Source organism: Eleutherodactylus coqui, chromosome 1, assembly GCF_035609145.1.
Source record: "Eleutherodactylus coqui strain aEleCoq1 chromosome 1, aEleCoq1.hap1, whole genome shotgun sequence".
Taxonomy (NCBI): Eukaryota; Metazoa; Chordata; class Amphibia; order Anura; family Eleutherodactylidae; genus Eleutherodactylus; species Eleutherodactylus coqui.
Window position 1 is genome coordinate 452,612,967 of NC_089837.1, and position 24,898 is coordinate 452,637,864.

Below are 24,898 nucleotides of genomic sequence, written 5' to 3' on the forward strand. Positions count from 1 at the left end.
TCATATGATCTCTCTACATGAAAATGATTGGTTTAAATTGTGAAGGCCTTCCGGGTCGGAGGGGAGTATGTGTTTTTTTTTACACCATTCCAGTCCTGGGTGCACCCTCCCTGTCACTACGCCATGGGTGGTTGCATCCTCCGCCTGATGCTAGAAACGACGGTGTGTGTATAAGGGGCTACCCACAAGGGGTTAACACAGCTTCTATGATGCCACGAGCCAAAGTCAGTGCCTAAGACTAGGGGATAGTGGAGTAGGCCCTTTGAGTCCACCCCCTCCACAGATCCCAAGTCACTAGCAGCTCTGAAAGATATAAGAGACTTAAGGCCCTTTTACAAGCAAAGATAATGACTGAAGGAATGAAAGATTTAGGGATCTATGTGCATAAAGTGTTAATAGCCATTAATGGCTATTAACACTTTATCACCTTCATTTGCATGTAAAAGGAACTCCAGGAGTTGTTTGCAGAGCCCAGCAAGTGTTTAAACACACGCCTAGTTGTGCAGACAGCTGCAGACACATTTAATTGTTCTCCTCTGGGCTGTCAGCAGATTGCATTGTTCTTCTTGCAGCTAGTGTAAATATGCAGCAGGGAGAACATCCTGCAGTCTATTGAAAGATAAGTGACATACATTCAAATAGAATGTATTTGCTCAGTTTTTCAGCAGCTGAACGATGACAGGCTACAGCTTCAGGAGAAAGCGAAGTTTAACCACCAGTGTTAACTGTGTGAACGCGCTATAAAGAGGCTCCAAGCTACAAGAGTGTCAGCGGCGGCAATTGCTTTGCAGAGGAAGCTAGTGTAGTGGCCTAGAGTTAACGGGGCCTCTCCATAAGGTTGAATGTGTTTGTCTCGTGCCTTTGTATTGTCAGTGTCTTCTATGTGTGCGCATTTGATGTGTATTGCACCTTTGCAGTACTGAATGGGTTAACGTCTGAGTTATGTCTGAGAAATGTAGCATGTTGTGTGTAATGTGACCATGTTTCATATATGTGTTTGCAAGGTGTATGCAAGTTAGTCTAAGGGAGAATGCAGAGTGAGTTAGCATGCAAAAAGCAGAGGGAAACTTCTCGTGAGTAGGAGAAACTATGCCGTGTCAGTGAGAGTCCAAGATGGAAGAAGCTGAGCGATGGCCGACTAGTTGGCCAGGGCCCACTTTACTCAGGAAGCCTCAGTATTACTAGGACATGCTGATTGTGATTTGCTCAGAAAGTTATCCCTGTGTGTGGACTATTTATTGCATCTTCAGGATTCACCGCAGAAGACGGAACAGTGGCGTCACGTGTGACAACGAACTACAAGGTAACTGCTAGTTGCCTTTTCCCAGTGACCTTCCCCAGCAGTAATGTGGACGGGTCCTGAGCTACCCTCAGGGGAGGAGATGGTAGAGCCACCCATGACAAGGTCTTTATCTACCCCACCATCTCCTTGACTGTGGGCCTGCTCCTCGGACGCTGCACTAGTATGGAACTGGATAAAGCTGCTGAAGATCATCTACAGAGGACATCAATACAAATGACTAACTGTAAATGAGGTAGACCCCTATCTAAGTAGTGTGCACACTCATAGGGACTGAATCAGGTTACAGGCCTGTTGGGTGTATACAGGCACGCTGCAGCAAATAACATTTAAAGGGATATCGCTCGCAGGTCACAGACAGAAACCAAACAGCGCGTATCAACGTGAGCCCTAAGAGCAAGTACGCTGAGTGCGGTTGATTATACTGGTAACTGGAAAACTGTATATTGTAACCTGTGAACCATAAAGTTTAGTGTTACACTACAATCCCTTTGCAAGATATTGTTAATACTGTTGCATCCACCATTGTTCTTTAACAGCTTAAGTGAATATTGTAGAGCGACAGTCCGGTTGTTTGTTTACCCCTATTCCTTATTTACTCTCCAACCGGTATTCATTACATTTCCGTGTTCTGTAATAAATTCTATATATGTTTTAGTGTTCCGTTGGCTCCATTGTATCCTGAAACCTGCGTTGTACACCACCCCCCCGTCACGTTGAATACATGAGAAGTATACAGACTGATATACACTATGGGCCATATGAATGGGCAATAATGGTGCCAATGTTCTAGTGACAGGCCAGTTTCACATGAGCCATGACAGCATAAGATTTAGTACAGGTATTCCTAATGGGGGGTTGGGGGGGGGGGGTGATTTTGACAATCCTCAATCTTGGCTTCCAGATTCTCAGGTGTTTACTGAAGCATGAAGCTCCTACTTCTACATTCTCCTTTACAAGCTGGGTATGTCTTGAAATGTGGAAGTGTTCAACGCCTCGGTTTCTGTTTTCATTCTGTAGCAGATTCCTGTGTCATAGCTCTCATACTTTATGAACACACCCAGGGTGTTGTCATATAGGGATCATTACTATTACACACATCTTGTTTTCATCATTACAGCTATTTTTATGACTCCACAAATCAGCATATAAATAGTATTCAAATGATTTGTGTTATTACTAACACAAATAGGAATTAATTAAGCCCACACACATTAAAATGTAGTCATCTGAACCAGCCGATAACGACTCTCTAATATGTATGGGGGCTACTTAACTTTCTCCAGACAGATAATGTTGGGGGAAAGAAGGATCATGGAGGTTGAATTTCAACACCTGTTTCTTTTATTCCCCAGGTGATAAGCAGCCACCAGAAGAGTCTGGCTGAGGCTTATCTCCTTAAACACATGAACATTCTGCTGAGCCAAGCTTTCATGTGTTATGGGGAGCCTGGGAGAACAGCTGTTCTTCCAACAGTTATAGAAGGTATATGGGCACCTTGAACAGAAGTGTAGTGTAGTCTAACAATGCGAGCGATAAGGGACCTGATTATACAGAATATGGAGCATTGCTACAGAAGCTGGAATAGTGATGATGTGGAACTAATGTTTAGGCATTAACCCTTTCCAATCCACTGTCTGACCTCTGAAGACATTATGATTTAAGGCTGTACAGCTGTGATGTTGGTAGACATCCGCCTGGGTTCTCTTACTGTATATTACCAGCCTCTCTGCTGTCAGAGCCTATCCAACATATCACCTCATGCAGTACTGGCTTTAGCCAGCATATAGCACCGTTGTATACCGGCAGAAAAAGGAAAACCAGGATACAAATTGGATTGGAAAGGGTTAAGGCTGCTTTCACACAGGCTACAAAATCGCACAACTTTCTCGCAATGCAACAGTACTACAAAACGCATGTATGTGAAGCCCATGCTTTCCAATCGTTTTTTCTTTTACATTAGCGATGTTTTGTAGGCTGCTACATTGCGAGAATACAAAATCGTGGCATGCTCTATACAGCCGCGATTTTAGATTTTTTTTGTAGCCCATGTTTCCCTATGGAGCCTTCTTGTTTATCGCATCACATAACATGAACTTGCGATTTTAACATTAGAAACTCCTATTAACGTTCTCTTGACAAAATTGCGCGATTTTATCACACGAGGAAATAGGTAGCAGTGGGTAGCAGCAATGCGATGCTACATTTTTCCTAAGAAAAAAGCATCACTGACGCTAGAAAATCGCGTGTACATAGCAGCAATATCGCAGCGATATCACTGTTGCCCGTGTGAAAGAGGCCCTAAAGGGAACTTGCCCCCCCCCCCCTCCTCCACCCAACAACAGCATTAACTAAGTTCTGGAGTTGTTAGGGAGGGGGACGGGGAGCCGGGTGATGTATTTTTTATGCTCACCAGCTCTCCTGATCACAGGCCGTCACCCGCTGAAGATTGCACGCTAAACGGAAATCTTTTCAGATTGCTGTGCATGCACAATCTTCAGCAGGTGACAGGTGAGATCTGATAGCAGGTCTCTTCTTCTTGCTGTGCAGTGAAATGGCAAGTGCTGCTTGAATCGTTCTCACTGCACAGGACATACGCCGTTCAGCTGCAACTCTCTTGTGTGAGTAAAGCCCCTCTGGAATGACATGAACGATCCTAATACGACCAACTGACATGATGCACTCTATCAGTGCTGTTGGTGATGGAGGTATAATATTCAATCATTGCTATTTTGCACCTACATGCTGTCACAGTTTTAACTTTTCCAGTACATCCTGCAGTCGGTGATGTACAGCATACAGGCTGCCAATGCAGCTAATCACAGTGCAGCCATGATGCACTGCTAAAATGCAGTCATTCAGAGAAACAGATTAACTCTTTAATGCCGCAGGACGTACGTTTATGTCCTGGTTGAGTGGTACTTAATGCAACAGGATGTAAACCTACGTCCTGTGGATGACACGGGCTCAAAAGTTGAGCAACAGGAGCTGGCTGCAACTGACAGACGGATGTTTGTTGCATGTTCCCTCTGTGATGTCATTGGCCCTCCACTATGTAATCACAGAGGGCCAATGGGTTGCTACGACGTCCGGACCTGCCATGGCCTGTGATCGCAATTGTAAGTGACAATGCATTGCAGTACAGAAGTACTGCAATGCATTATCATAGTAATCATAGCTTTTCTGGTTCAAGACCCCTACAGGGACATGAAAAATGTAAAAGAAAAATAATAAAAATAGTAAAAGAAAAAATTCTCTCTTTGTATAAAAAAATAAAAAAAATAAAATGCATGTATTTGGTATAATTGTATGCGTAATAACCTTTACATTACATTGAACACAATACAAAATACTTGCTGATCTGCATGGCAAGAACTTTAAAAAAAGAAAACCTAAAAAATGGAGACAAAATACTTATTTTGTTCATTTTCCTGCCCCAAAAAACGCAATAAAGGCTACCCACGCACGTGTGAGCATGGTGTCGGGCCGGGAAAGTCGGCCCAAAATGGCGCTTGCCAGTGTGTGTGTTCACGCCGATGTGAAGCATTTTTCTGGCAAAACCGCCTCACATCAATTCTATGAAGTAGCGATCCTCCAGCGTGCATTTCAGGCACGTTAAAGGATCGGTAAGTGTTTCCTATTGTTTTCAATGCCGTGTGATGCCTTTTACTGTCCCATTTAAAAAAAACAATGGGTAATGCAATTCGAGAAACGCAAAAAGATAGGACATGAAGCGATTTTTGGGGGGTTCATATTCGCGCGGGTTTTGTGAGTCGCACAACGCACCAAATTCGTACAAGATTTTTGGCCTTGTAAAACCAGCCAAAGATTATCAAAAAAGCCGTATGTAACCCAAAATGGTACCAATAAAAACAACAGCTCATCACGCAAAAAACAAGCCCTCAGAGAGCTCTGTCCATGGAAAAATTAAAAAAGTTTATGGAACTTTGAATGCAGCAATGCAAAATAAATAAGAATTTCCAAAAAAGGGTATTTATTATTACGAATTTCCACGTCTCACTCTGTCAGTGCCACTCTCTCTCAATGTAATATATATATACGCTATATACGTATATATACGCCGATATACGCTATCATCTGGGGCGTAGAAGCTCGTGAACAGGCGCATAAATCTAACGTTTGTGCACCCGTTCAAACAACATGGGCCCCGTGCATATACTCTGAGGTCACCATGCCATCACCCCTTTCCCCCCCCCCCCCCTCCCCCTCGCAGGCTCACCTCTGCTCTCTTTCCAGCCCGTTCTTTGCAATGAGAGGGGGCGGAACGAGAGCGGAGCTTACCCGCCACCTCCCATTGCAAAGAACGAGCGTGGCGGGAGGAGAGTAAAGGGACGGAGTTTAGCAGCAACGCTGCCTAACTCCATCCCACCTCCGGCCGCTCCCATAGGAGCCCATGCAGCAGCCCACGGATTCCGGTCCAAAAGATAGTTCCAGGGCTATCTTTTGAGCCCGACGTAAAAACGCACTGCGCTATATTTGCCGGCTGGGTGCTTTTACGTCTCGGGAATATGGCCATGTGATCTGATGCATTGGAATCCAATGCATCAGATCACAGCATATATCAGCCGGCCGTGAAAACTGCGGGCTGATATACGCTCGTGGGAAAGAGCCCCAAGTCTAGACGTTGTTCTGGGACGGTCATCTGTAAATTTGACTGTTGTGAGCAGCAGACACGTAATTGCTGTGGTAGCAGCAAAAACAAAGCTAAAAACTTTAACAACTGCTGCAGTTCACAAGTGCATTAGGTTTCCTTCTGCTTGCGCCAGATCTGCACCCACAGTTATCTCACATTTAAAGATTGTAAGGTGACATTATTTACCAAGTATGTCTTCTACTAAAGCCTCTTCTTAGACCTCCCATTAATCTGATATCACCAATATCTGCTTAATTACCACTTTGTATAAACTGTCCACTAAGGGTGCCTGTCCATGGCTGAAGCGGAATATCGCTAGCGATATTCCGCTGCCGGGGAGCAGGGAGGAGAACTGACAGGTCTCCACGGTGAGTCAATCTGATAGATAGGCTGAGTGTGGAAAATCGCCGCAAATCGCAGCATGCCGCTATTTGAATCCCACGAGCGGAGAATCGCTATGATTCTCCACTCGTGGACGTCAGGCTGCGCTTTCCATATTTGAGTCTATGGAAAGCGTTCACTGCATTGCCCGCGGTTGGATTATCGCCGCGGATAACGCAGTGACAGATCGCCTGTGGACAGGAGGCCTAAGTGTATAACGTCCCTTTACTGTGTAGTCGCAGCAATTAACAAGATCATTTAATGTGAGCAGTGGTATCATCAGCTAATTACATGATCCAGTGAACGAGTCACTTTACTAAGGTCAATAAACTGAATTTTCCTGCTTTGTGTTATGACATTCCAGCTTGTGTCCCGGGTACTGCCCCATCTACCGTCCCTTCAGGTTTTACTGATGAATCTCTTGGAGCATTGGGTCATCCCGTTGCTTTTCTCCCCTAACCAGTTGTGTTAGCTTGTTGTATTTACACTACACCCTCATGATAAAATAGAATATAATTATCTGGGCTGAGTAACAGCCATATGCTAATCCTATGTCATTCAGATGTAGAGCGACTAGAAGGCAACACTTGGATTCATATGATGATCTTCAACCGCCAACTGTGGTAAGAGAATATACTACAAATTCCTACCATTTCGCACTGTACTAGAGGCTTCCATCAGAGGTATACATCAGCAGAAGTTACTGACGGGGATCTATGATATATACTACTGTATAGGCATACATCACCAATAGTCTCTTACTGTAATGAAAAATGTATACTGTGTAGCGTACGGTTTACAATCCGTCATGCAGAATAGAGTACGCTATTACGCTATACTATACTGAAAAAAATATATATACTACCACTTACTAGCCCAGCGTATAACAAAAGGAAACCCTTTTGGCATATTCTAGGTGAATAGGGGACTATGGATATGATGTGAACATAGCTTAATGTGTATCTTGTCAAAATGTCTTATATCCATGACCAAGAAACTTTGTATGTGTCCATTCTGGTTGATTGACAGTAAAACTCACAGTACCGAGTGCTAATGAGACCTGGGACCCAATAATGCTTTAACTCTGTACCTATAAAAGTAATACCTCTTTATTTGGTTATACTGTATATACTGGGTTATCAGCCAGTTCTTTACATCGAGCAACTAGTGTTCAGTTAGTTGCTCAGAAAAGTCGTCAAAGAGAACGAAGAACAGTCGTTGATTTGCTTTTACACTGAATGCTGATTGTTCATTACTAATTTGCCAAGATATCGTTCATAGAGGGGATCTCCATGCAAATACGAATGACTGTGGCTTTACACTTGAAGACTTTTCATTAACCAGTGACTATTTTTTTTGAGAAGTTGAAATGAAACAACTAGCAACTTATCGCTTGTCGCCGTCGGTGGTCATGTTTACACTGAACGACTGTCATTTGAATAAGCTCCATTGCATGGCTATTCAGCCCATAGTCATCCCATTTGGAGGTTCCTTTTGCCCCACTGATAATCAATGTGTTGTTTCTTATCAACTGCTCTATAAGTGGCAGTCAATTATAACTTTGTTTACCTTGCCTGCCCATTCTATCAGTCATTTGTTGGTCCTCATTATTAATAGGGAATATCAGGGGCATAGTGGGTATGATTGGTAAAAGTGGTCGCTCTTCCCAAGTTCTGATACTCTGTAGTTAGGAGATAGAAATAGGAATTGATAGAAACGGACAGGCTAAGCGGGTTATACAGAAGACAGCTGGAGTGCTCTCTTCTTCATACTTCTACTGTGTTCACGGAGCACTCAGCTGTATACAGCGAAGCGCTCTGAGTGGGGTATACAGAAGACAGCTGGAGCGCTGTCTTCTGCATACATCTGCTGTGTTCACGGAGCGCTCAGCTGGCATACAGCTGAACGTTCCAAGCGGGTTATACAGAAGACAGCTGGAGCGCTGTCTTCTGCATACATCTGCTGTGTTCACGGAGCGCTCAGCTGGCATACAGCTGAACGTTCCAAGCGGGTTATACAGAAGACAGCTGGAGCGCTGTCTTCTGCATACTTCTGCTGCATTCTCCGAGCGGTATACCAGCTGAAACAATAGTATCAGCGATATCCTGCTGAGAACTCAGCGCGCGATCCTGATAAAGATTCATCATTGTCTTTCAGCTTGTGGAAAGACAACGATAAGCGAATCGTTAACGAAAACTGCACGATGTCCATGCATTTTGACCCAACGATTCTCGCTCAAAAGACAGCTTTGAGAGATTTTTGAGCAAGAATCGTTGGGTCTAAATGGGCCTTTAGTTTTTTTGTTGGAAGATACAGCTAATTTTGGAATTTGATTGTTTATGATGAGCCATATAGACATGATTATGAGCAAATCTCAACTCAACTGACTGGATCTGCCAAGAGATATCTAATGACTTTGGCCACCATTCTTTACAGCATGTTATTAGTAAGCATTATAGTAAAAGCTCTTGAATCTCCACATAAACCACTGATAAAACGCAACTACTAAGCATATTAGTTTATTTGGTTCAGAATATAACATCTGAATCAGCAACAAAGTGACAAAGACATGTGGCAACAGAATAACACTGCATGTGAGATCACGTGAAGAAGTATCTGTTGTTCTTCAGACTCATGACTTCTTTGCAGTGCAGCAACTTCCCTGTGAATTTGCAGAGTCAGATAAGAAAGCCCGGGTTCCTGAAATATAATATTTTACAAGATGAAAATGATTAAACGATGCAGCCTGTCTGCTAAAAAGGAGCATCCTATCCTGGCTGTGATAGAACAAAGGTCGCCCAATGTCTCAGGTTACACATTGTAGGTGTGGAGAACATGCTGAGATGCAGGAATAAAGTCAGACCCTCTCATTACTCTTATCATTTACACCCAGCAGCTGAGGAGAAGACACGCTGAATATGCCTGGACCAGCACTGGTGAGAGATGTGCTCAGCCACCAAACTAAGGCCTTCACCACACTGATCGCTCTTCTGGAGGAGAGGGGCATTAGGTGCAACAACATGTGCCTTGTGGAGGGGGCATCTGGCGGCAGCTTGGGCTATACAAGATCTCCTGCTATACTGACTGATCTGGAATCAGAGTATTCGGATACTGCATCAAATTTTTCTACCAGATCACTTACACTGGCACAAAAGGCTTCAAGGAATCGTCTTTCCAGAGTTGCACGGTCAACCCAGTCACTTCTAATGGTGGAAGAAAATATCTTGGATCACTTGTCTTTGGACCATCAATTTTCTATGCAACTCAAAGTAAGTACAGATCACTTAGGGGGAGGGATGGCTGCAATGGTAGAATCTGGAAAGATTACTGTGGGATCCAGCTAGCTATAGCGAAAATAGATTTCTTGTGTACTTCACTGCACATTCGAGTAGAATCGAAGGAGACAACCTCTCTTATATTGAATCCACCACAGTCAGCAATTGATTGCATCTCCAACAAATGACTCATTCTGCCAGAGTAAGCTTTCTTTCGCTATTCAGATGAATGGCCTTTTATGTAATACATGGATGACTCGAGCCTATTGGATCAGGAAGCCACTCTTAGGGTGCGTTCACATGTAGCTGATTTGCTGTGGATTTTATTACTGATTTTGGTGAAGATCTGCAGCAGATTTAATACTTTCGGTTAAATTCAAACTGAAGGGGTGAAATCTGCTGCAGGTATTCACCATAATCTACAAAAAATCAGCTATGTGTGAACGTACCCCTACATCTAAGATGTCTTTTATGGAGTTTAGAGGGGGTTCTGAGTAGGGGATTTCTTTTTCCGATGTTTGTATGCCCTTTTTAGGACCACCTCTTGAACTTTGTATGCGGTCTGCTTTAAAGAACAGCTCTGCATTATAGTTTTTGCAGCAAATATACTGAAACAGTAAGGCCCCCTGTCCACGGCCAAGGCAGTATATTGCTAGTGATATTCCGCCGTAGGGGATGAGGGGGGAGCACTGACAGGTCTCAGCTGTGAGCCTATCTAACAGATAGGCTCGACGCGGAGAATCACAGCAATCGCAGCATGCCGCAATTTAAATCCCGCAAGCAGAGAATCGCTATGATTCTCCACTTGTGGACAGCACTGCGATTTCCATAGCTACGCTATAGAAAGCTTTGCAGAGCGTAATCCACAGGCGATTTATCACCCACAGATCATCGCCCGTGGACAGGCAGCCTAATGCTTCTGCTTAAGGTTATTAGAATATCCTCTGTAGGTGCAGGAATGATCTGGAAATACACCAGGCCAGTTGGAAGATCTGCAGCATCCTTATTTAGATCCTATTGCCACACTGTAGACTGCCGTAATCTGATGCCTGCAGTTTGCTGATGCTCAGGAAGTTGAAGTACTGGGATCTCAATTTCCCTGGAAGTCTTTCAGTAGATTTACATAAGGTTACATAATGTTATCTGGAATTCCTGAACTAAGTGGTTATCGTAACATTTCAGTAGATATCATTCTGATGAAAAACCCTTATGTGTGTAAATGGGTTTGCATGAAGACTGACCTTAAGAGCGTATTCGGACAACCTGAAATTTTTAGGGTTACTATAAAAGAAATACACACTTTCAACGTTTTATAGAAACCAAGTTTTCTTGATATAGCCAGAATACATACGTGTGTTTTTTTAGTACGTCTTTAAGTTTGTATTGACAGAGTTACAAATATTCTGCGTGTGAACCTTTTCACGAACACGATCCACTCGTTCCTCTTCTACAGGTGGTCTTGTAGAACGTTTCCATTTGCATGAACACCCAGTGTTCTGAAATGTCTTGCCCCGCAGGCGCACATGTGATGCTGACATAATGAAAATCTTTTATCCCAACTCTATGCTTCTACGCATATTGTGTGTCCACCTGTTTAACGGTTTTGGCTCTACAGGGTTATTACAAATGATCTTCCTGATATGAAACCCTCATAACTCCCATTTAACGACACTCAGATACATAAATGTGAGATCAATGGAAAAAGAAACTCAAAAAGTTTTGTTGTACAACATCAAAAATGTTTTCCACAACACAGGTGATCAATGTGGGCCCCCTTTGTCACTCGACAGACATCAAGCCTGCAGTCAAGTTCCTGCTGTACACGTTGTAACGTATCACGACTGATTGATGCAATGGCTTTTGTGATACCGCAGATCATACATGGTGGGTGGTAAGGGAGGCATGTAGGCTCTATCCCTAACGCCAGCTGCGCATGAACGGGTTGGATTCTGTATGCGGGAGCCAGCAGCGAAATCCAGCCCTGTGCCCAGCTGGTGTCCGCGTGTACCTGTATTTATCTGTATTGCGGATGGACCTGGCGGCTCGCCATTGGACATGTACAGTACAGATTTTTTACAATAACTCTGTTATTCGTGCGCTGATGCTAGCCGATGACATGGGTACCCACAGCCAATCCGCAATTGACATTGCGGATAAGCTGCAGGTTGGACTGTTTCCATTGGACTTCAATGGAAACCGTCTGCAGGGAATCGGGGCAAAAATAGAACATACTGTGATTTAATTTTCGCAAGCGGAAATCACAATCACTGTCTGCTTGTGTGAGTTGACGTGCGGATGTTCTATTTTTGTAATGAATGCCGCGGATCACCCACGCGGGTTACCATCACGGTTACCGCAATTTAAATCGAGTCGTGTGCAGCAAGCCTAACACTCCCCTAGAGAAAAAAAGGGAAGGTCTGGGAAATGCGGAGGTCAACAAAGAAGTTAACTATCATCACGACCTGCATGGCCAACCCGTCTGTTTGGTGGTTGCCTATTGAGCTCAAGTCTGACTTCATTGTGAAAATGTGGGGGGAGGGAGGGGTTGGGAAACCCAGTCCTGTTGGTAGATAAGACCGGAGATTTCCTGTTTCGGTTGCGGCAGAAGCCATATCTGTAGCGTCCAGTTCCGAAATCTCTGTGATTGTTTCCTTATGGAGAAAGAAGGGGCCACACACTTTCCTACAGGTTATAGCGCAAAACACATTCCCCTTGGTGGAGTCGCTCATATGTGGGTAGTCATCTGGGTTTTTCCTCTCCCAGATTCTGACATTACGTTTGGTAGCTGTGGGTGAAAGGTGGAAGCGGCTTCATCACTGAACACTAAAGATTCCATGACACCTTCACTTTCCATTAGTTTGCATGCTCTAGTAGAAAGAACGTGTCCTCATTTTGTTCTCTGGTTTCTGAGCCAGTAAGAATTGCTATCAATAGGGATAACATCACAAACATTTGCGCAGAATTTCCACACAGTCGGCTACAGAGCTTCCAATTCTCTGCTCGCTCTTATGGTGGTTTTCTTTTGTAGTAATTTTGTATTAAACACTATTCAGGGAAATTCATATATAAGCTTGTCAGAATGTTTGTGTTTAAAAAGTTGCAAAATTTTGCACAAGTCCCACTTGCACAAAAATTTGTGAACTTTCACATAGTACTGGGCCCCGGTGAAACCGCATCCCCTATAGTTTCGCCAGTGTACAGGACTCTGAAAAGAGTTGGAATTTCATGATCTTCAGCAGCAGGTACTGCGGGAACCAGAAGGCAGGGGAGTATAAGAGATACAGCACCTGGCTCCCTGCCTCCTCGCCCAACAGCACTATAAGTTAGTTGATGGTGCTTTAGGCATGTAGCAGGTTCCCTTTAAGGCTGGGTTCCCATGGGACGGAAATCTCGCAGAATGTCTGCAGCGGGACAGCATGAAAATTCCATGAGATTTCCGCAGCAGAAAGGCTATTTTAAAACCTGCACCATTTGACGCAGGTTTAAAGAGTCTTCTCCACCTGTGGAGATCTCTCCCCATAGAGAGAAGAGAGCCCGCAGCAGAAACGGCGATACAATTGACATGTCGCGGATTTGAATTGCGCGCTGCATATCAGTTTCCACACGGCTTGTCCGCAGCGGACTGTCAGAGCGTGTGAATGAGATTTTTGCAAATCTCATCTACTTTGCTGCTTAGTCTCAGTTTAAAAATGCGTGCAGAAATTCTGTGGCAATTCTGCCGTCCGAACTCAGCCTAAGGTCCTTTTACACCGATTGATGCCAGCGTTCACTCGTTCGCTTGTGCAGCCTGTTTATGCAGGCAAATAAATTGTTCGCTTGTTCACTTGCTGAATCGTTAAGTCGTTTACATTCACTGAATGGCTGGGTTCACATGGGGCGGAATTGCCACAGAATTTTTGCGAGGACTTTCAGCACGGAAATTATGCAGGCATTTTTAAATCTGAGACTAAGCAGAAAAGTGGATGAGATTTGCAAACATTCGTTCACATACTTCCGACAGTCTGCTGCAGACAGGCCATGCGGAAGCTGACATGTGGCATGGAATTCAAATCCGCGACACTTCAAGCAGGTGTGGGTTTTGAAGCAGCCTTTCTGCTGCGGGAATCTCGCGGTATTTCCATGCGGTGCAGCTCCAGAAATTTCGCGAGATTTTCAGCCCGTGGGAACACAGCCTATGAGAGAGTGAGAGCGACTGGACAATCAGTATTTGAACTGAACGATTAGAAAACGAGCCAACGATGATTTTCATGCTTGCATGAAATGAACGAGTAAGCAAATTATCGTTGATCATTGGCTGTGTTTACAATTAACGAATATCGTTTGAATGATCCAGCGTTTTGTTTTTTGTTCCCGTGTATAAGCACCTTTAGGGCTTTTCTCTTCTTTGCAACAATAGGAATACTTTCTCTGGCCCCAGTCCTAGTCAGATATATCTGCATGTATATAGAGACCGAAGTCTGCCTTGGGGCTGGGGATGTGAATGCAGCTGTTATAACGACTAGCCCTCTCTGTATGTCACAATGGAAAGCACCAGGCTCATAAGTCAGCCATATTGAGTATGAAATGTGATGTGTCCTACGAAGAACCTGATTTGGATTATGCATAATAGTCTTTTACCCCTTCTCATAATATGTTATTTCTTTACTCCCAGGACAGCATAGAGTTCAGAAACATCTGCACACATATGGCTCTCCAGACCGACGACCGGAGGTTTGATCAAGATCTGAATTTAGCTCAGGAATATTTATCCACCATAATCGCCAATATGACCTGGGAAGCGACCAATAAGACTTGTGATTTCTGTGAAACAGTCCAGGAGCAACTAAAAGTCATACTACAGAAACTCCGGGAGGACTGACGATAGAAGCCAATGGACTCCATGTTGGTTGTTAATTTATACTGTGATGTTACATTAGATAATAAAGCTGTGACGAGGTCTGGACACTTATATAACCTCTACTGGGGACTGTCAGTGCTTACATGGATATTTTGCCTGGTCATCAGTGTTAACGGAGTTGGTGCCAATGAGCAAGTAGTCTGCAGCCGATAACATAAATATCATTTCCAAGATTGCTTTTGCCTGGTTGTTCTCTGATATGTTACATGTGTATTACTTATTTAGCGCTGTATACATTTTCATAAGGGCTAGTGGTTTTGCTTTCTGTATAGCTGGTCCATCGTGTGAGAGAAAGCATGTTTTAATTTTCTCTCCTATAGAAAAGCACTGAAACTGAAGGCCTTCGGGTTCAATCCGTTTCTAAATTGTCCATCTCCATTCCGTTTCTTACACTGGAACAAATGCGCAGACTGCTGCCCTTCTTGGTTCCCACGGTGCCTGCCGCTGAACATTGTGTGCCGGAGTCGGATGAAAATCCAAATTTTTTCAGAGTCCTATGTGAACGCCCTCCCACAGACTTGTATAGGTGACAGGTTCTAATGAGCACCCAAGCCAAAATAGTTTTTTGTTTGGGTGCTGCTCAGATGGAAAACAAAAGTGCAGATGTGAATGAGCCCTAATACATTTCTATTTTCTAAATCCCTCCATTTTTAGGCAGCTCTCACACTTTCATACGAAGACTGTGACAAAAAATGTGATATGACAACAAGATGGGAACAGTATGCCCTGCCTAAAGTTATATTCACAAGGTGCAGTCATCTTGCCTTTTTTTGCCATGATTTTCAGAAAACTCTGGCGTTATGTCCCATTTAAACGGGATGACAGTCGTCTAAACGACTACATGTGCACTGACATCACTGATGTTTTTTTGAACGATTATTGCACAAATTTGTTCGTTTGAAGTCATGATTTTCCAAAGAAGCAATGTGATGCATAGTGTGATTATAACCTTACCGTTTAAAGTAATAGGGAAGTGCAGCTGTGGGAAACCCTGCCCCTGCTCCCTAAAAAAACCATTAGGCCTCATGCATGGGATCCTGCATCTGGAGCAATAAAAACCGTAATGCGATATCAGTGAAGAGAAGATCAACCAATTACGCATTTTAGGAGTACAAGACGCCCTAAAGGAGTTGCACAGAAAGGATATCAAGTGGCTGCTGTCAGTAGAGCCTGTGAAAACGCATCCTTCGATGGGAGAATTCATATGCAGACTTGCACCTTGCACTAGTCCCCTGATTTTATATAGAGGTATACACAACTATTTTTTTGTTACATTTCCTATGAATGGTGACATGATGTATTACAGATGTATTCACCCCTAGGGGCATTGCTTCTAGGGAGAATATTCCCACACAACAATACCCCATACATTGACACCAGGAGTGGAGCCGCAGGGGGCTCTATGCCACAGACTCCTCCAAATAACTCTGTCAATGGGGGAAGCACAAAAGTTGACCCTCCCTCTGATTTTATTCTAGTACAGACTGTAGTCTATAGAGCCTTATTACTATATAGTATGAGACAACCCGGCCACATGCTGAGCTTTCCTTCTGATTAGCAGTAGAATTGAGAAGCAAATGGAGCAGACACAAAACACAGGTCTTTTTGGAGATTTACATTTACCGTATATACCGGCGTATAAGACGACTTTTGAACCCCGAAAAATCTGCTCTGCAGTCGGGGGTCGTCTTATACGCCGGTAATTCAAAAAAAAAAAAAGTGTAAAAAAAAAAAATTCATTACTCACCTGCCCCGGTGTTCTGTCGCGCTCCGGCAGGATGTCGCTCGCTCCGGCAGGCTGTCGCTCGCTCCTCGTCCCCGGCGCAGCATAGCTTTCTGAATGCGGGGCTTGAAATCCCCGCTTCCAGAAAGCTAATACACACGCCGGCAGCCATGACATCATTGAATGGCTGTGATTGGCTAAAGCGCACGTGGCTTCAGCCAATCACACTATTCAATGACATCATTGAATAGTGTGATTGCTAACACGTGCGCCTTCAGCCAATCACAGCCATTCAATGCTGTCATGGCTGCCGGCGTGTGTATTAGCTTTCTGGAAGCGGGGATTTCAAGCCCCGCATTCAGAAAGCTATGCTGCGCCGGGGACGAGGAGCGAGCGACAGCCTGCCGGAGCGAGCGACATCCTGCCGGAGCGCGACAGAACACCGGGGCAGGTGAGTAATGAATTTTTTTTTTTTTCTCCACTGAATACCGGCGTATAAGGTGACAGTTGGGGGGTCGTCTTATACGCCCCGTCGCCTTATACGCCGGTATATACGGTAGATGATTCTTTTGTGCACTATTTGGCCTTTATTTGTATTTCTTAAGAAAACAAACCAACTAAGGCCTCCTGCACAGGACAGGGTCGGATCCGGCAGGCGGAATCTCGCAGCAAGATCTAAGCCTGTACCCAGCCGGTGACTCCACTCACCTGTCCGGATTCTTCTTTTTCTGTACTGCAGGAGCGCTTGCTAGCTAGTACAGATATAGCGGTGCCGGTACTAGGCGATGACGTGGATCCCGCGACCCTTCTGCAGTGCTGACTTCGGAAGGGCTGTGGTATAGACGGCTTCCATTGACTTCAGTGGAAGCCATCAGTGAGGAAAACACAGAATGAAGCACGCTGTGACGAGCGGAAATTTATGGTCGTGTGCAATAAGCAGCGGGTCTCCATGGGGGCTATGGGCGGTATTTGCTGCGGAATCCCGGGGCAGCCGCCAGCCTCGGATTCTGCAAATCAAACCCGCCTGTGTGCAGGAGCCCTTATAGCAGAGATCTGCTGATTGCTATAGAAAACTCCTTTCCTGGTTATCTCTGTTCAAAAAAACGAAAGTAACAGTGGTTAATATGAGGAAGCTCAGCAGCAATTTGTTACTCCATCATGTGGTCAGAGAGACAGGAAGTAGCCGACTCTTGTTGATGCCATCAGTGATCATTTTTGTTAAATGCATGAACGTAATTATAATGGATGCAGAAGATGCGATCCTACCCGGGCAATGGAGTCTTAAGGCCCTTTTACACACAAAGATGATTGCTTAAAAGATGTCTTTTGAGCGATCATTTTGCATAAACTACTAATTGGTACTAATGCTTATTAGTATCAATTAGTAGCGTGTAAGCCGCCAGGAGATATATTCAGGAACAACGGATGGTCTGTTCTCTGAATACATTTGCATTGTTCTGCTACAGGGCTGACAGCTGAGACAATGTAATTAGCGCTCCTGGGGCAGAACACAGCGTGTGGTCCGTCTTATCAGCTCTTCTGCTGAATTTCATGCCGAACTGAAAATCATCGTTTGGCAGAAAAGTGAAAGGTGGGCACATTTACACACGATTATCGCTCAAAAGATGGCTTTTGAGCAAATTTTGAGCAATAATCGTTGTCTGTAAAAGGGCCTTTATGGTCCATAAGGCCTGTACTGTGAATGAAAGATTAGAGTTGAAGGCCCTGTTACAGATTTTGCATTGGGGCGCAAGAGCAGTGTTGAGTGAACCAAACCAGTAGAAACATGTTTCGGGTTGAACTTTGCTAAAAGTTTGGTTCCGGTGATAGAGAATGGATTTCAAACACAAACTTCCAGCAGACATGTTTGGAAAATCAACAATAAATGAATTCAAGCATGTCTTAAATAAGCACAGATCTATCCTAAGAGAGAAATAATATATGGGCAGACTAGACGGACCAGGGGCTCTTTTTCTGCTGTCAATGTTTCAATGATTATGAATGCAATTCTAAATGCATACACGTCCCGCTGGGTGCATAGACAGATGCAGGTACACCGGAAATAGCAATAGAAACAAAACTCCGTCACTTCTGTGCATTTCAGAATAAAAAACTGAGTTTTATTTACCTTTCATAAATAAAAACATCTTCCAAAATTGTGCTTACATGTTTCGAACAGAGTTCTTATTCATAGCAGAGTTCTGTGAATAAGAACTCTGCTCGAAACATGTAAGCACAATTTTGGAAGATGTTTTTATCCATGAATTTTAAATAAAACACTGTTTTTATTTCGGACTCCATGGAAGTGCCGGAGTTTTATTTCTATATGATTTTGAAAGTCCAGTCAGTGCACTTAAAAGATCAAGGGTTATGATAGAAATATGGCATATACAATGAATGGCCACTTTGTTAGAGACACCGGCCCTTTCACGATTGGAGCTTTCCTGTATAGAAATTAGACACGTGACCCCAAAGTGAAATAAAATCAAGTGAGCAAGTTTTTATTGGTCTTGTTTCAGTGTGAATCCACATTTGTATGGGAAAATCCACTAATCTGTAAGATTTTGGACGAGGCATGGTTGTGGCTGCTAGTCTATAGCTGGGGCCAGTATTTCAGTGCCAACCTTTGGGGTTTTTTTATGTAAAGGTGTCAAGAGTATACTGAAAATGGTGACATCAAGGAAAACCATTCAGCAAAAAGGGATCCTGTGGATATTAGCAACTTGTCGACCAAAAGGGTCAGAGGAGGATGTCAATCGTTCTGATGAACAGGAGGTGCACGTTCAAGCAAATTGCAGCCAAATACAATACTGCTGCTATTACTAATGTATCCAAAAGCACAACTAGTCGTCTCTTAGCATGGATCGGCTATGACAGCAGATGACCAGTTCATTGCCATCTAAGAGAAATAGAAAGTCAAGACTCCAGGCGGCAAAAGAGTGCAAAACTTGTATCACTGAGCAGTGGACATCACCTGGTCAGATGAATCCAGATTTTTGTTGCACCATGCTGATGGGAGGTCAGAATTTGGCGCAAGCCGCCCAAAACAAATCCTCCCTGTCAGATGTTCAGAACATGTCAGTACCTCCATGTAATTTGTAGCAGCTGCAAGAAGCTTCCTGTCTGCATACACATAACGTCACAATATATGTGAGTGACCAGGCGCCTAAACAAATGACGCTGACTCCACTGTGGTAGGTTCAAGATGTCCTGAGTGAGACCTTGCAAGGCATGCTGAAATCTTAGGCAGCCTGCACATAAACGGGTTAGATTCCACATTAAGGAGCCTGCAGAGGAATCCAACCCTGACCATAGCTGGCGACAATGTGTATCTGGCATTAGCCCCTTCCCGCCCCATGACGTAAGGGTACGTCATGGGAGCGGGGTACTTCCCGCAAAATGATATACCCTTAGGTCATGGGGATAGCACGAGATCATAGCAGATCTCGCGCTATCCCGCAGCGGGAGCCTGCTGTCCTGCCATGCCTTATTGCAGCGATCTGCAGTGCTGCAGTAAAAGCCCCTCAGAGGGACACAGACTGTGTAAAAAAAGAGAAAAATAAAGTACAAAAAATAAAAAAGTTTAACAAATGTTAAAAAACCCTTTTTTAATGCTTTTTCTCATATTAGCATAACATTTTTTTAAATTAAAAATCCTACATATTTGGTATCGATGAGTCCGTAACGGCGCGTACAATACATTGAATGTGCTTATTATCCTGCACGGCAAAAAGCGTTAAAAAAATGCTAAAAAACTGAGGCAAAATGCTAATTTTTAGCATTTTGCCTCCCAAAAAACACAATAAAAGTGATAAAAAAAATGTGTGTACCCCAAAATGGTACCAATAAAAACTACAGCTCGTCTCACAAAAAATAAGCCCTCAGAGAGCGTTGTCCATGGAAAAATAAAAAAGTTATACGACTTTGAATGCAGTCAGTTTAGAAAAAAATAATAATTTCCAAAAAAAGGGTTTTTATTGCGGAAAAGTGGAAAAACCTAAAAAATATATAAGAATTTTGGTATCGTTGTAACCGTACCGGCCTGCCAAAAAAAATGTATTGTGTCATTTATGCTGCATAATTAACGTTTAAAAAAAATTAATAAATCTATGGCAGAATTGATGCATTTTCTCTCCGTTATCATAAAAAAAATAATAAAAGTTTTACAATGTAGTCTATTTACCCAAAAATGGTACCAATACAAACTACAGTTCGCCACGCAAAAAACAAGCCCTTATGCGGCCGCATCGACGGAAAAATAAAAAAGGTATGGCCTTTGAAAAATGGAGATGAAAAAATACCAAAAATCGTTTGGTCCTCAATGCCAAAATAGGCCATGTCCTTAAGGGGTTAATCTTTTTCTGTACTGTGGATGGTCTGGATGCTTCAGCGCCGGACATGCACAGTACAGATTTTTTACAAGTTGTTTATCTTTCCTGTGCCATCGCTAGGCGATGATGATGCAGAATCAGTGACCTTTCTGCAATGTCAATTGTGGAAGGGCTGCGGGTCGGACGGCTTCCATTAACTTCAATGGAAGCCGTCCACGCGGAATCCGTGAAAATATAGAGCATGCTGTGATTTTTCCTCTGCTCGCAGAAACTGCAATTGGTTTCCGCAGGTGGGCAGGAAAAAGCAGTTTCTCATAGGATGGTATGAACAGCATTTTCTGCGGATCGGTGGTGCAGACGCCCGTCCTGATTTCCGCAATGCAAATCTATTCGTGTGCAGGCAGCTTTACCGAGTTAAGGTAGTTTGTTGCTAATACCTGGGAAATGTAGCACAATTCAGAAATACTTAACATAAAGCTCGGCTTCTTTGAAAGTTTGGTATTCCCGTTTTCAATAGCAATGAGGATTACATGCCTTCACACCATCAAGCGCCTTTGCCAAACTGATTGCTAAGTTTAGTTTGCCACCCAGTGGCTACTCTGATTATTACACACTTTTGTATTACATTCAGAAATTCTGTGAGGACTATTTGCTGATTTTAGTTATTGTGTTTATATAAAGCTTAAAGTAAATGTAATGAAAAGTTTTACAGACAACAACCGACCCAAATGGTCCACTGGTGAGAAAATGACATGTTTTTAAAATGTTTGTAAATGAAAATGACCCATTCATTCAGCCATTGTGATGTTATGTTAATGACCTTCATAATCCACAAATGCTCACCTCAGATTTGGAGCTACATTCACTCTCCTTTCTTATTGTTCCCTTTGATGTTTCTTTTTTCTGTCTCCTACCCCTGTGTTTGGTACACATGCATTTCGGTATTTCTTCTGCTACCTGCTTCTGTATACATTTGGAAAGTCTTCAGATCCTTTCAATGTCTTATATTTTTTATGTTGTGGCCTTGTGCAAATTAAAGAAAAACAATATTTATTTCCCCATCATTCTGCACTCAATACCCCATAATGACAACGCGAAAACAAAATGTTAGAAAACTTTGTAAATATTTTAAAAAGGAAAAGCTAGCATTCTGCGTTCACGTAAGTATTCAGACCTTTTGGTAGGACACTTGAAATGTAACTCTGAGAATGTTTCTACACTTTGATTGGGGTCCACCTGTGCTAAGTTCAGTCGATTATATAAGGTCTCACAGCTCACAATTCATATCAGAGCCAAAACCAAGCCATGAGGAGGAAAGAACTGCCTGCAGAGTTCAGTGACAGGATTGTGTGGAGGTACAGATATGGAGAAGACTACAAAATTTTCTGCTGCACTAAAATTTCCCAAGAGCACAGTGGTCTCCATAATTCTTAAATGGAAGATGTTTGGAACAATCAAGACTCTTCCTAGAGCTGACCCACCAAACTAAGTAATCGGGGAAGAAGGGCTTTGGTAAGTGAGGTGACCAAAAACCCAATGGTCAATCTAGTTTTGCTCCAAAAATCCTGTGTGCTGATGGGAGAAACTTCCAGAAGGTCAACTATCACTACAGCACTCCACCAATCTGTGCTTTATGGCAGAGTGGCCAGAAAGAAACCTCTCCTCAGTAAAAGACACATAAAAGCCGCCCAGAGTTTGCCAAAAAACACTTAAAGAACTCTTGACTGTGAGAAACAAAATTCTCTCATCTGATGAAACCAAGATTGAACTTCTTGGCTTCACTCCTAAGCATTATTTCTAGAGGAACCCAGGCACTGCTTATCACCTGCCCAATACCATCCCTACAGTGAAGCATGGTGGTGGCAGCATCATGTTCTGGGAGTGATTTTCAGCAACTGAGATAGGGAGACCGGTCAGGGTTGATGGGAACCTAAATGGAGCAAAGTACAGAGATATTCCTAATGAAAACCTGACCCAGAGCACAAAGAATGTCAAACGGAGCAGAAGGTTCACCTTCTGACAAGACAATGACCCTAAGCCCACAGTAATGACAACACAAGAGGGGCTCAGTGACAACTTTGTGAATGTCCTTCAGTGGGCCAGTCAGAGTCCTGACTTGAACCCAACTGAACATCTCTGGAGAGACCTGAAAATGGCCGTCCACAGACGGCCCCCATCCAACCTGACAGAGGTTGAGAGGATCTGCAGAGAAGAATGGTGGAAAATCCCCAAATAAAAGTGTGCAAACCTTGTGGCATCATACCAAAGACGACTGGAGGCTGGAATCACTGTCAAAGGTGCTTCAACTACTGTAAGTACTGAGTACAGAGTGTGAATGTGGGGTGTTCTCAGTATGCAATGGTCCAAGGAAGGACAGCCAATTTACTAGTGACAGAACCATGGGTGCCCAAGGTGGGGAACAAAGACTGATCCCACAGAAGAGCTATTGTAGCACAACTGGCTGAAGAAAGGCACTTTTGCATTTTAACAATAAGCTTTTGTTAACTATAAACCACAAAGCATTACATGATATGCACATATATGTATTACATATATGGTCATGATTGGAACAACCTGTAAAAGATCATTTAAGAAGTGTATGCTGTATAAAACTGCAGCAATTTCTGTGCAAAGATAAAAATATATACATGACACACTAAAGGCCCTTTTACACGGGACGATTACAGTTCTGGTTGTTCAGGCTCCTGCACTCCCGTGAGGTGTTGAACGATAATCATCCCGTGTAAAAGCATGCAGAAACTGAATGACTGTATGAGAATTGTTCAGTTGCTCAGGTTTAAGCTGCTTAAAATCCAAACGACCATTGTTCAGTGTAAACGGCAGCCGTTCAGAACTGAACGGCTGCTGCTTACAGTGAATGGAGATGGTGGTGGTGGGGGGGGACCGGGGAAAGAACTCCCCTCCAGCCGCCTCGCCTCCCTGCTGGCCGCGCTGTGAGCGATCCAGTGATACTCGCTCCTGTGTATCAGCACGGTAGTGAGTATACACGAGGACGAGTGTTAGGCATTGTTTGCCGGACACCCGTCCCATGTAAAAGGGCCTTTAGGCTGTATTCACACAAGCAAATGTGAATTTGGATAGTGAAAAAATGACCATTTCCCATAGCAATTTTCACACATGTTTTTATCTTCTCTGTACTTCCTGGTTTCTTTTTATGTGACTCCATTGCATTCACATGAAAAATATATGCAAATTTCATGGCATGCAATTGCAATGTTTTTTAAATGTTCCCCTAGAAAATTACAAGCAATTCTTGAAGAAGAATCACACAAAAATAGGACATGCAGTAATTTTTCTAACCCAATCTGAGATAAATTGCTCATGTGAATAAACCCACTCAAATGGATTCTTTTCTCATGCAAATTTTGTCTATCTCAGAATTGAATAGAACTTGCATGGGAAAATTACCTGTGTGAATACACTCTAATGTATATGTATCAAAAAACAGCACCTACATAAAGTACAACTCTTACCGCAAAACACTGCCTCATACTGCTATGTCAAACTAAAAATAAGCTGTGAAAAATTGGAAAATTGTTCTGCTCCTCATTCAAGAAAATGATCTGACCCTAAGGGCTCATGTCCACGGGCAAAATATGATTTAGGATCCGCAGCGGATCTCCCGCGCGCGGATCCGCACCCCATAGGGATGCATTGACCACCCGCGGGTAGATAAATACCCGCGGATCGTCAATAAAAGGCATTTAAAAAAAAATGGAGCATGAAAAAATCTGGACCATGCTCCATTTTCGTGCGGGTCTCCTGCGGGGTCGGCTCCCACGGGCTTCTATTGAAGCCTATGGAAGCCGTCCGGATCCGCGGGAGACCTAAAATAGGAATTTAAAGCATTTACTCACCGCAGCGGACCGCGAAGCTCTTCTCTTCCTCACGGCCGCATCTCCCTTGCTTCGGCTCGGCGGATGTGCCCGGCGCATGCGCGCGGCACGTCGACGACGTGCCGGCGACGTGCCGCCGGCGTCAGGAATTCATCCGCCGGCCGAAAATGAAGATCCGGCCGTGAGGAACAGCTGACCTTCCCCGCCCGCTACGGATAGGTAAATGCTTTTAAATTCTTCTTTTCAGCGCTCATGTCCGCGGGGCAGGAGGGACCCGCTGCAGATTCTACATGTAGAATCTGCAGCGGATCTGATTTTCCCCGTGGACATGAGGCCTAAGTGTTTGTGCCAGACACCACAGGACACCTCCCAAGAAGTCCATGTCTCAATGTTAGAATTGCTTTGGTGACAGAAAAGGAATACATCCAGCGCTGGGCACGTGGTTTTAACCCTTTCCAATCCACTGTCTGACGTCTAAAG

At 43.6% G+C, this 24,898-nt stretch overlaps 1 protein-coding gene across 2 annotated transcripts; it reads left to right on the forward strand.

Moving 5' to 3' along the window:
• The first annotated feature begins 6,821 nt into the window (after positions 1–6,821).
• On the forward strand, positions 6,822–14,683 carry DLEU7 (deleted in lymphocytic leukemia 7). Of its 2 annotated transcripts, none has more exons than XM_066593547.1 (3): positions 6,822–6,958; positions 9,232–9,604; positions 14,262–14,683. In XM_066593547.1, exons 2-3 carry the CDS (start codon positions 9,254–9,256, stop codon positions 14,466–14,468), a joined length of 558 nt encoding a protein of 185 aa, XP_066449644.1. In that variant the 5' UTR covers positions 6,822–6,958; positions 9,232–9,253; the 3' UTR covers positions 14,469–14,683. The 2 variants fall into 2 exon arrangements, with proteins under 2 accessions (XP_066449644.1, XP_066449653.1); XM_066593556.1 differs by having other exon boundaries at positions 6,904–6,958; positions 9,229–9,604.
• The last annotated feature ends 10,215 nt before the right edge of the window (positions 14,684–24,898 follow it).